This window comes from Bubalus kerabau, chromosome 20 (genome assembly GCF_029407905.1).
Source record: "Bubalus kerabau isolate K-KA32 ecotype Philippines breed swamp buffalo chromosome 20, PCC_UOA_SB_1v2, whole genome shotgun sequence".
Lineage (NCBI taxonomy): Eukaryota > Metazoa > Chordata > Mammalia > Artiodactyla > Bovidae > Bubalus > Bubalus kerabau.
In genome coordinates this window covers 3,536,870-3,549,816 of record NC_073643.1, presented here as the reverse complement: position 1 = coordinate 3,549,816, position 12,947 = coordinate 3,536,870, and the positions used below count along the sequence as shown (strand labels likewise).

The 12,947-nt window shown below is 38.5% G+C and overlaps 1 protein-coding gene across 6 annotated transcripts in view; it reads left to right on the top strand.

Annotated features, from left to right (window-relative positions):
• SLC4A7 (solute carrier family 4 member 7) overlaps positions 1-12,947 on the top strand; it is a 119,253-nt gene that overhangs the window by 43,216 nt on the left and 63,090 nt on the right. For all 6 annotated transcript variants that reach the window (XM_055557982.1, XM_055557983.1, XM_055557984.1 and 3 more), the window contains exon 3: positions 7,033-7,179. In XM_055557982.1, coding sequence (XP_055413957.1) covers positions 7,033-7,179 — 147 coding nt within the window. The remainder of the gene's footprint in view (positions 1-7,032; positions 7,180-12,947) is intronic.

Genomic DNA, 12,947 nt, shown 5'->3' with positions numbered 1-12,947 from the left:
GGCTTCTCTCACCTGTGGACAGGTGATACCAGTTCATTACTGCTGGTGATGTTAACCCTGAACACTTGCTACAGTGGTGATCATAGGCTTTTATGTAGATCATAAATTTTGATAGATTTATTTTGGGGTCTTTTTGAGACCTACATTTTTTTTAAAAAAAATTTACAATTTAATCATTTCATTCAGATGTTGAGAGCTACATTTTTAGGTTAAAGTCTTGAGCTGAATGGAGCCATTGCTTTACAAAAAGAGTTGGAAAGAGACCCAAATAAGTGTTCTGCACATTTACTTCCTGAGATGGACAAAACCCGTTTTTCAAAATTGACTTTAAAAGTTTAGGCTTACAGGGGCTTCTGCAGAGACTTTCGTTTACCTAGAAGCTTGATTCTGTAAATTGTAGACAATGGAGAGGTTAACATTTTCAGCAATAATTTTGTTAGTTCAGATGTACCGTGACCCACGTGGTCCGTCATCCCTCATGCAGGTGTGATCCAGAGCGTGAAGAGAGCCACTTGGCTGTGGTCCTGGCTCCCTTTGATTACCCAGGCCTTTTGCTCTTCATCCTTTGTGCAGCTCTAAATTTCACTACAAAGTATGAGGGAGAGAGTAAGTTTATCTCAGAGTCTCACTGAATAGGGCTTTGATGAAATAAAGTTGTGATGGAGAACACAAAAGGAGACAATAAAAGCAGGAAAAATAGTAAGGCTCCATCTCCCAGTCTCTGGATTCTAGCATATCATTACTAATTTTATCTAGTCTTTCTAAGTTTCAAACTCAGAATTCATTTTTATCTTGGGGTGTAGGGCCTTGTGTGCCAAAACCCCTTAGAACCAATTGGACTAACAACTTTGTAACTCACACTGCACAGTGATTCTTTAATTTCCACTTTTGGACAGTGTTCAGAAGAAAATAGTTTCACTAAAATAAAACTGTAAGATCACTGAGTTTTATGCCTTTTTTTTTTTTTTTTTTTTCCTTAATTGCAGTATAATTCAACATAATGTAAAATTTGCCATTTAAAAGTGTTTTTTTAGGTTATTCACTATATTGTGCAATGATCAAACCTTTATTCCAGAATATTTTCATCATCCCCCAAAGAAACCCTCTATAATTTTTTAAATTAATCTTCTGTTGACGTTTAACTGGCCCACAGCACTGTTAGTGCCTGGTGCTCATCACAGTGATTGGATGTGTCGCCAGATTCAGACGGAAATGGAGAAAGTGGGGAAAACCACGAGAGCATTCAGGTATGACCCAAGGCAGATCCCTTACGATTGTACAGTGGGAGTGAGAAATAGATTTAAGTAATGAGTTCTGATACAGTGTCTGAACAACTGTGGAGGGAAGTTCGTGACATTTACAGGAGGCAGTGATCAAGACCATCCCCAAGAAAAAGGCAAAACGGTTGTCTGAGGAGGCCTTACAAGTAGCTGAGAAAAGAAGAGAAGCTAAAGGCAAAGGAGAAAAGGAAAGATATACCCATTTGAATGCAGAGTTCCAAAAAATAGCAGGAAGAGAAAACAAAGCCTTAAAAGTGATCAGTCAGGGAAATAGAGGAAAACAATAGAATGGGAAAGACTAGAGATCTCTTCAAGAAAATTAGAGATACCAAGGGAACATTTCATACAAAGATGGGCGCAATTAAGGACAGAAATGGTATGGACCTAACAGAAGCAGAAGATATTAAGAGTTGGTAAGAATACATAGAACTATACAAGAAAGATCGTAATGACCCAAATAACCATGATGGTGTGATCATTCACCTAGAGCCAGACATCCTGGAATGCAAAGTCAAGTGGGCCTTAAGAAGCATCACTATGAACAAAGCTAGTTAGGTAATGGAATTCCAGTTGAGCTATTTCAAATCCTAAAAGATGATACTGTGAAAGTGCTGCACTCAATATGCCAGCAAACTTGGAAAATTCAGCAGTGGCCACAGGACTGGAAAAGGTCAGTTTTCATTCGAATACCAAAGAAAGGCAATGTTCAAACTACCGCCCAATTGCACTCATCTCACATGCTAGCAAAGTAATGCTCAAAATTCTCCAAGCCAGGCTTCAACAGTACATGAACCATGAACTTCCTGATGTTCAAGCTGGATTTAGAAAAGGCAGAGGAACCAGAGATCAAATTGCCAACTTCCACTGGATCATTGAAAAAGCAAGAGAGTTCCAGAAAAACATCTACTTCTGCCCTATTGACTACGCCAAAGCCTTTGACTCTGTGGATCACAACAAGCTATGGAAAATTCTTCAAGAGATGGGACTACCAGACCACCCACCTGCCTCCTGAGAAATCTGTATGCAGGTCAAGAAGCAACAGTTAGAACTGGACATGGAACAACAGACTGCCTCCAAATTGGGAAAGGAGTATGTCAAGGCTGTATATTGTCACCCTGCTTATTTAACTTCTATGCAGAGTACACCATGAGAAATACTGGGCTGGATGAAGCACAAGCTGCAATCAAGATTGCTGGGAAAAATATCAATAACCTCAGATATGCAGATAACACCACCCTTATGGCAGAAAGTGAAGAAGAACTAAAGAGCCTCTTGATGAAAGTGAAAGAGGAGAGTGAAGAAGTTGGCTTAAAACTCAATATTCAAAAAACCAAGGTCATGGCATCCAGTCCCATCACTTCATGGCAAATAGATAGGAAAACAATGGAAACAGTGACAGACTTTATTTTTGGGGGCTCCAAAATCACTGCATATGGTGACTGCAGCCATGAAATTAAAAGACACTTGGTCCTTGGAAGAAAAGCTATGACCAACCTAGACAGCATATTAAAAAGCAGAGATATTACCTTGCCAACAGAAGTCTGTCTAGTCAAAGCTATGTTTTTTCCAGTAGTCATGTATAGAAGTGAGAGTTGGACTGTAAAGAAAGCTGAGTGCCGAAGAATTGATGCTTTTGAACTGTGGTGTTGGAGAAGACTCTTGAGAGTCCCTTGGACTGCAAGGAGATCCAACCAGTGAAACCTAAAGGAAATCAGCCCTGAATATTCATTGGAAGGACTGATGCTGAAGCTGAAACTAATACTTTAGCCACCTGATGCAAAGAACTCACTCATGGGAAAAGACCCTGATGCTGGGCGAGATTGAAGGCAGGAGGAGAAGGGGACGGCAGAGGATGAGATGGTTGGATGGCATCACCGATTTGATGGACATGAGTTTGAGTAAGCTTCTGGAGTTGGTGATGGACAGGGAAGCCTGGGGTCCATGGGGTCGCAAAGAGTCAGACACGACTGAGCGACTGAACTGAACTGACTCATTACGAATTGATCACCATGGTAAGTCTAGTTACCATCTGTCATCATGCAATCATTATATTGGTATGCTTTCATTTGGGACTTTTCTGATAATTTTTTTATAATAATTGAACATGTGTGTCAGGCAACTCAAATTCTATTTACTCTGTGCATATTTGTAAATGACTGAGAAATCACCATGAGTATTGATTTTGGGATTACAAATAAATTTTAGTGGGTAGGCATATTTACAAATGCAGAATCCATGAATAATGAGAATTGATTACTTTCAAATCTCGTCTAAAAATAAAGATCTTGAGTTTCTTGTGTTTTTATTTCTGACCATCTTACAGATATTATTAGAAAAAGAATGCCCTGAACAGTTTATATTTCAACATTAACTATTTTATGTTGTACATAGAGAAAGCAGCTCTCTGCCAGATGGGTTTTGCACAGCTGCAGATGAGTTAAACTTATGGTCTCCATCCCCTTTCCCCTATCACAGCTTTACACAGGAACCTCATTTAAACAATTTAAGAAATCAAGTTTCTCCTTCTCAGTGTTGGATATAGTGCTGTGAGCTGTCAGCTGGCCTGATTGAGCTTCGTTTAGTGGGCAAGGAGCAGGGACTGCCTTTCATCACTTTTTTAAATTTAATTTTTTAATTGAAGTATATAGTTGATTTCCAGTGTTGTGCCAATCTCTGCTGTACAGCAGAGTGACTCGATTATACACATATATGCATTCTTCTTTAAAGTATATTCTGTTCCATTATGGTTTGTGACAGGATATTGTGTATAGTTCCTTGTGATATATAGGACCTTGTTGTTCATAACTGTTTTTTGCTCTGAATACAAAACCAGGATAATGCAACATCAGAGGTAGCTTTTTCTATTCTCAAAGTCTATTATAACCTTATTTTATTGCTTTTTAATCCAGTCTGACAATTTCCACCCTTTAATTAGAGTATTTGGATTGTTTAAACTTAATGTATCTCTCATTAATTTGGACCTTACTAATTTGAGATTTTCAAAACTTAATAAATATTTACAACTATCCATTTGTGAATAATCATTATTAAAGCATATATCTTAAGGGCCTACTAAGTAGGATTGACTGTAAATGTAGATGGAAAACATTGATGTCTACATAGTATGATTTCAGGTGGGCCAAGTTCTTCTTTCTCAAAATTTCTTTTCAGACTTGCACATGAATACTTACAGAATATCTAGTATTCTTATATGTATATCTAGTATACTTGTATGTATATCTAGTATGCTTATATATATGTATATCTAGTATGCTTATCAGTTGATGGCATTAGCCTTTGATGTAATATTTTATGTAGTGCTCTGTAAAATAAGAGATGCTCAGTCATGTCCGACTCTTTGTGACCCCATGGACTGTAGCCCGCCAGACTCCTCTGTCCATGGGATTCTCCAGGCAAGAATACTGGAATGGGTTGCCATTTCCTTCTCCAGGGGATCTTCCCAACCCAGGGATTGAACCCGGGTCTCCTGCATTGCAGGCAGATGCTTTATCCTCTGAGCCACCAGGGAAGCCCCAACAGGAGACTAGCATTGTTAATTACATGAACTTATATGTCATGCTTTTCCATCAAAGTAGAATTTGGTATTCTTTTGTTTATAACTCCTTTTTCCCTTTTTGGAAACCTAATACTGGCAATACTTGAAGATATTGTAGGTTTGGTTCCAGACCACTGCAACAAAGTGAGTCACAGTAATTTTTTCGGTTAGGTTCATGCTATATCATAGTCTGTTAAATGTGCAATAACATTATGTCTAAAAAACAAAGTATGTGCCTTAACTTACAAAACGCTTTATTGCTAAAAACTGCAACCATCACTTAAACCTTCAGTGTGCCATAGCCTTTGTGTTGGCAGAGGGTTTGCACTTGATGCTGGTGGCTGATCAGGGTCATGGTTGCTAAAGCTTGGGATGAATGTCTTAAAATACGACAACAATAAAGTCTGCCACCTTGATTATTCACAGATGATTTCTCTGTACCCTGCAGTACTGTGATAGCATCTGACCCACGGTAGAATGTCTTTCAAAATTAGAGTCAGTCCTCTCAAACCCTTTTACTTTTATCAAATAAGTTGATGTAGTCTTCTAATTCCTCTGTTGTCATTTCAACAGGCTTCACAGCAGCTTCACTGGAATAGACTTCATCCAAAGAAACCACTTATTTTGCTCATCAGTAGGAAGCAGCTCTTTATCCATTCAGATTTTATCAGGAGATGCACTGATTCATTCCCATCTTCAGGCTCCACTTCTAAATCTAGCTCTTTTGCCGTTTCCACCACATCTGCAGTGACTTCTTCCACTGAAGGCTTGAGCCCCTCAAAGTCATCCAGGAGGGTTGGAATCAACTTCTTTCAAACACTCCTCTGTTAATGTTGATACTTTACCTCTTTCCATGAATCTTGAATGTTCCTCAAGGCAGCTAGAATGGTGAATCCTTTCCAGAAGGTTTTCAATTGATTTTGCCCAGATCCGTTGGAGGAATCACTACCCATGGCGGCTGTAGCCTTACAAAATATATTTCTTAAATAATAAGACTCGAAAGTTGAAATGACTGCTTGATTCATGAGCTGCAGAATGGATGTTGTGTTATCAGGCGTGAAAACACCATTAACCTCTTTGTCCATCTCCACCAGAGTTCTTGGGTGTCCAGATGTTGTGTGAATGAACAGTCATATTTTGAAAGTAATTTTTTTCTGAACAGTAGGTCTCAACAGTGGGCTTAAAATGTTGAGTAAACTGTGTTGTCAACTGATGTGCCGTCATCCAGGCTTTGTAAAACCTATAATGGAAAAGAATCTAAAGCTATACAGCTGAAATTAACATACTATTGTAAATCAACTAGAGTTAAATAAAATAAATGAAAGGAAAAGCATAATTCTTAAGGGCCCTAGGCTTTTAGATGGTTAAAGAGCATTGGTTTCAGCTTCATGTCACCAGCTGCATTAGAGAGTCAGCCAGTCCTCTGAAGCTTTGAAACCAAGTACTGACTCCTCTCTAGCTGTGAAAGTCCCACTTGGCATCTTCTAATAGAAAGCTGTTTCATCTATATTCTATCCAGACCACTAAAACTTTCTCCATATCAACAGTAAGGTCATTTCACTTTCTTATCATTTATGTGTTCACTAGAGTAGCATTTTTAATTTCCTTCAAGACTTTCTTTTGTATCCACTTTTTGGCAATTTGGCACAAGAGGCCTGGCTTTAGGCCTCTCTTGGTTTTCGACATGCCTTCCTTACTAAGCTTAATTATTTCTAACTTCTGATTTAAAGAAAGAGACATGTGACTCTTCCTTTCACTTGACTACTTGGAGGTATTGTAAGGCTATTAATTGGCCTGTTTTCAGCATCACTGTGTCTCAGAGAACAGGGAGGCCTGAGGAGAAGGAGAGAGGTGGGGGAATGGCCAGTCCATGGAGCCATCAGAACACACACATTTATCAAGTAAGGTTGCCATCTTGTATGGGCATGGCTTGTGTTGTCCTCAAACATTCGCAATAATCACATCAAAGATCACTGATCATAGATCACCATAATAAATATAATACTAATGGAGAAGTTTGAATCATTGCCAGAGTTACTACCAAAGCATGACACAGAGAGGGAGTGAGCAAATGCTGTTGGGAAGATGGTGCCGATAGGTTGGCTCAGTGCAAGGTTGCCACAAACCTTCAATTTGTTAAAAGCAGGGTGGCTGTAAAATGAGGCCTGCTAGTAATGTTTCTGAATGTCTTACCAGGCCATCGAGCTGTGTACATCGGTGTTCACGTCCCGTTTAGTAAAGAGAGTCGCCGGCGTCACAGGCATCGCGGACACAAACATCACCACCGGAGGAGGAAAGACAAGGACTCAGACAGGGAGGACGGACGGGAGTCTCCTTCTTACGGTAAGAGGAGTGGGAGTTCTGTCCTGGGCAAGTGTCCACTAATGCTTGAAGGTTCTTTCCTGGAAATTTTATTTTTAAATAGACATTTCCTCTTAAAAATCATATTTCTATAATAATTTACACATTATATGCGTTGAGAAGTAGTAATTGAAGTAAGAATATTTTTTCTTTAAGAAAAATGCTTAGTTTATAGCTTAAGATCTACTTGAGATGGGTGAAAAAAGTAAGGGATTTTGGTTTCTTTATTGTATTCTAGCCTTGGAATTGTAAATGTTGAGTCTTGGCACTTCAAATTCAGTTTAGGAGGGTTTCTATTTCCTTTTCTCTATTATATGTTTCATTATTTACATATGCAGTGAACAAATATCTGGAATCCTTAGGCCCCTGGAAGAGATTGAAATTTTTAAGAGTTTTCATTTTTAAGTACATTTTTTGACCAGAAGATTTTTTTTAATTTAAATGTATTTATTTTAATTAGATTTTATCCCTTATGCTGGATTACTTGGTTTTCTGTAGAAAAAAAAAAAAAGAGTGCTTTGATTAGATAGTATGTCTTTAGAAAGACAAGACTTTTTGCTTGAGAGCAGAGCAATAAAGAAGTGCCCACGGACACAGTAAATGTTGGGAATCTTAGGAAAAAAGGCATATAGTAGAGGAAAGAAAGTTAATAATATCTGATAATAACGATTGCTAGTTGTTTAAGTGGCGCTGAGAGCTGGAACGGCGAGAAGCAGAAAGAATAGCTGTGCGGCTTGAGCGGGACCTTAGACATGCACTCGGCTGACATCCGGGGCATCATTGGTTTCTGAGGACATTGTGGCCCTTGCGGCTGTCTGCACCATAGGTCCTGTTGTGTGCTCTCAGGAGCCAAGTGAGCTGCACCCCATGGCACTTGGGTGCTGTGCTAAAAAATGGTTTTGTTGAAGAGTGAAAGAATTACTGTGTGTTATACAGCTTATGTCATGACTGAAGGAAGGGAAATACTGATGGCCTAGTAAAACACGAACTGCCGTTTCTGTGACAAAGCCCTTGATGTATGCCCTTTGATTTAATCTTCTCAGCATTTAAAAAAACTAAAGATTGGTGGTGTTGTTTTCATTATATAGATGGAGAAGCCTCAACTTAGAGAGGCTACATGATGGGACTCTCTTCACCAGTCCTAAGAGATACTGACAGCCTGATAAACTCCTATCAATATTACGTGGTCGAATAGCCAAAAAAGATAATGTCACTAGCAAAGGGAAAGTCGATGCTCATTTTAGAAAGGATCACTAGTGGACTCTGATGGCCCTGATGCTATTGGTAGTTGAGAAGTATCTTGCTGGGCTTCCCAGGTGGCTCAATGGTAGAGAAACTACCTGCCAAGCAGGAGACATGGATTCAATCCCTGGGTTGGAACATCCCCCTGGAGAAGGAAATGGCAGCCCACTCCAGTATTCTCATCTGGAGAATGCAGTGGACAGAGGAGTGTGGCAGGCTCCATACAGTCCTTGGGGTGGCAAAGAGTCAGATGTGACTGAGCAACAATCATTCTGCTATTCCATGTGATGATCCATTCAGTTTAGAATCTTTTACTTCGTGAGTAGATGAATATGCCTCTTTATTTCATTGTGAGTAAAAAGGTACACAATATTTTTTAATAGAAAAAATTTTTACTAAATTATGTTTATATGTTCACCTGGTTAGGCGATTTAATGAACGTTCAAGCTGAGGTCTGACATTTGAAGTCTAAATATAGTGGTTTGAGAAATATATTTGGTGGAGAAAATATTTGTGACTTTTTCATGGAGTTATTATGCCTAGAAAAGTTTTATGCCACAGAAGTGGGTTTATTTTGGTTTCAACTGCCAGTCTGTATCCTAGAAATTGCTATGAATGAAGTGGCTTCTTTCCTCCCCTGACTCTCTAAAAAGAGATTATGCTGATCTGCTACTTCTGGACATGATGGAATAATAGGAATTGAATTTGCATTCCAATTTTAAATAGCTAGAAAACTGCACAAAGTGTTTGAAATAGTAATTTTCAGACATTGGACAATAGGCAGCACAGGACACTGAGCTCTGTGAGAGGGGAAGCAGTGAGATGGGCCCTGTGGTTCCTGAGCTCATCAAGCGACATGGTTCCCAGGCTGCAACATGAGGAGCCGGGACAGAGCCTCGCAGCTCTCAGGGTTGAGGAGATAGGCTGGGATTGGGGAGGCCTACGACGTTAGCATTTAAGATGTAGAGTGCCAGAAAATAGAGAGCTGCACATAGAGAGTACTAAAGGTCTGAGGAAGGGCACTTTCCAGTCTTCAGCTGAGCACTCAACGTGGGCGTGTGTGACAGAACACTGCCTGGGGCTTGCAGATGGCTTCCCGAAAGCAGGTGCAGTGAATGGATCCTGGATTTCACACGAAGATGAGGCACAGGATGAGTTCCCACCATTCTGAGGGTGGAGGTCTCGGAAGGGTATTGACTGCGTTTTACACTCAAGACTGCAGTGAATCTACTATAAAAAAATTTTTATAGTAGAAAGAAATTGAATTCAATTCTTGAAAGAATTGAATTGACCTTAAGTTTCTGCATGTCAGAACAAACTCTAGTACTACTAAAAGAAATACAGTAAAACCTAGCATTTAACCATGTGAAGTGCACAGTATCTGACATTCACAACTTATTTGAAATATAGTGAAGTAGGAAAGTAGGCATAACCAAGAGAAAAATGAATCAGTAGGAACAGATCCAGAAATGACAGACTTAATGGAATTCTAAAGCAAGCATGTTGAAGCAGTATAATAAATGCTCTTTATTTATTAAAATAAAGGGAGAGAGAAAAATGGACTGATGAGGAACGAGGCTGAAAATACATGAAAGTCCCAAATGGAACTTCTACACATGAAAAATATAGTATTCGAAATGAATAGTACAGCAGATAAGATTAACAGGTGATTTGACATTATAGAACAAGAAAGATTAGTGATTTTTGAAGAGATTGTGATAGAAACTAATCAAAATGAAACAGAAAAAAAAAAGCTGAAAAACCAATAAATAGCATCAGTAATTTGTCAGATAATATCAGTTTAGGTAGTCTAACATATATATAATTGGAGTGCCAGAAAAATTTCCAAAAGTAATTAAAACTCTGAACTCACAGGTCCAAGGAGTTCAGCAAAGCCCAAGGAGAAGAAACATGAAGAAAACCACCCAAAGTCATAAATATCAAATTGTTGAAATCAAGATGTAACCGTCCTACATAGCTTCAAAATCCATGAAGCAAAAACTGATAAAGTTGGAAAGTGAGAAATTGACAAGTGTAGTTGGAAATAACAATTCTCCTTCCTCAGTAATAGATAGAACAAGTGAACAAAAAATCAGTAAGGATGTGGAAAACCTAAGTAACACTGTCAGGCTGATAGTCATATGTATAGAACTCAACCACAGCAAAATATATGTTCTTTACAAGTGCATATTGAATTTTACCAAGATCATATTCTAGGCCATAAAACAAGTCAGTACATTTGAAAAGACTGAAAGTATATTCTCTGACCACAATAGAATTAACCTAGAAACATACTGAGGTAAATACCCAGATACTTGGAAATTAAATGCAAAGCTTCTCAGTAACTCATGGTTTAAGTGCAATCACAATAGAAGTTAGAAAGTATCTTGAATTCATGAAAATGAAAACCCAGTATAGGCAGTAACTGGGAGGACATTCTTCAAAGTGAGGACATAGTTTTGAGATGCACAGGCTTCATTTAGCATGGCTCTCTGCAAAGTGAGGATGTCTATATTTTGAAATTTGTCAGGTGTAGCTGAAGCAGTGCTTAGAGAAAAATGTATAGCATTTTATCTTTAAATTAGAAAAAAGGAAAGACCTAATCAGTGATTTAAGCTTGTAACTTAAGAAATTGAAGGAACAAATAGAGCAAATTCAACCAAAATAAGGAAAAGAAATAATTGAAATGAGAGAAAAAATGAATTAAATAAAAATTAGACCAATATTATCAAAAATCAATCAGACTGAAATCTGGTTCTTTGAAAAGATCAATAAAATTGATAAATCTAAATAGCCAGACTGATCATGTGAAGGGAAAAAAGATACAAATCCAGCAGCAGAAATTTTTAGTACAGATTCTACAGATTAAGAAGGGACTATTATGAATGATTCTATGGCAACAAAATTGATACTTCAGATTAAATGAGGAAGTTTCTTAGGATTACATGCTATTAAGCAGAAATGGGTAACTTGAATTACCCTACATGTAGAAAAAGAAATTAAATTTGTAGTCTCAGACATTCCCATGATGAACATTTTCTCCCCCATACATAGCAACATATAAAAGTACGACATAACACAAACTCTGCCTGATTATTAAAGATGACAAAACTAGGAACAGCAAACTAGGAATATTAGAAAACTTCCTCACTTCCCAGTCATCTTGTGAAGCTAGCATTACCCTGGTACCAAAACTTGATAAAGATGTTAGAGTAAAACTGCACACTAGTTATTTCTCACAAACGTAGATTCCGAAGTCCTTAAGAAAATAAACACATCTTTCCCCACCAATATTTAGGAGGGCTAATCCATCATGACAGTAGTATGCTGAGTAGTGGCCCCGCCTTGTCTGCGTCCCTAATGTCCGGAATCGGTGAGTGTCAGCCATATTTAGCAAAGGTGAGTTTACAGGTGTGGATAAATTAAAGGATTTTGAGTAGCGGAGATCGTGCTGGATTAATGGAGATGAGCCAGGTTTAATCACAAGGAGTCAAAAGATCAAAGGAAGACAGTGGTGGTATTGATACATTAGGGAGGGGTCCAGACCCGAGGAATGTAGGCAGCCTCCAGAACCTGGAGCCTCCAGGAGGAACCATCCCCATGGTTTTAGCCCTGCATAAAACCCATTTTGGACTTATGGTCTCCACAACTATAAGAGAATAAATTTATGTTATTTAAGGCACCGAATTTGTGGCAATTGACTATAGCAGCAATAGGAAATTGATAAACAAGTGGAAGTTCAGGGTCATTTTTAAAATTTAAACATCTGTATCAATGTAAACTTTTTAACAGTATAAAGCAGAAAAACCCCATGTAATCATATCAGTAAGACAGAAAAATTCCACCCCCCATTCATGATAAAATTCCCCTAACATACTAGGAATATTAGGAAGCTTCCTCAGTGTGATAGGAGCATCTAGAAATGCGGGTGGGCCACTGAAGGTTTTCTCCCCATGAATTGGGAAAAAGCAGGCTGTCCTCTCTCACCACTTGTGTTCAGCATGGTACTGGCACACCTCTCCAGTGGAATAAGGCAGGAAAATGAAATACATCCAGAAGAAAACCGAGGATGTAAAATTGTCTTTATTCACAATTACAGAATCACATAGGTAGCAAATCCTAAGCAATCTGCAAAGCTACAAAAATACATGAGCTTAGCAAGGTTGCAGGATACAAAATCAGGGTATAGAATCAACTGTATTTCTGTATAAGAGCAGTGAGCAATCAGAAAATGAACTAAATACTGACACAGTAGCACCAGAAAAATTATTTGGGGATAAATTTCACAAAAGATATGTAAGACCTAACTGTTGAGCCAGGCGTTAGGAAGTCCAGTCACACCATGGTTTGCCGTGTGTTGGCCCCAGAATATCCCCTCACTGTGAAGAGCCACGTCATGTGCATACTGTACAGCTTTTTATTGCGAACTCCTCTTCCCCTGTCCTTTATGTTTTCCTCTTTCTGGTGTTTTTCCTATTTGACTAGCTTATTCTGTTTTCTGTATCTCT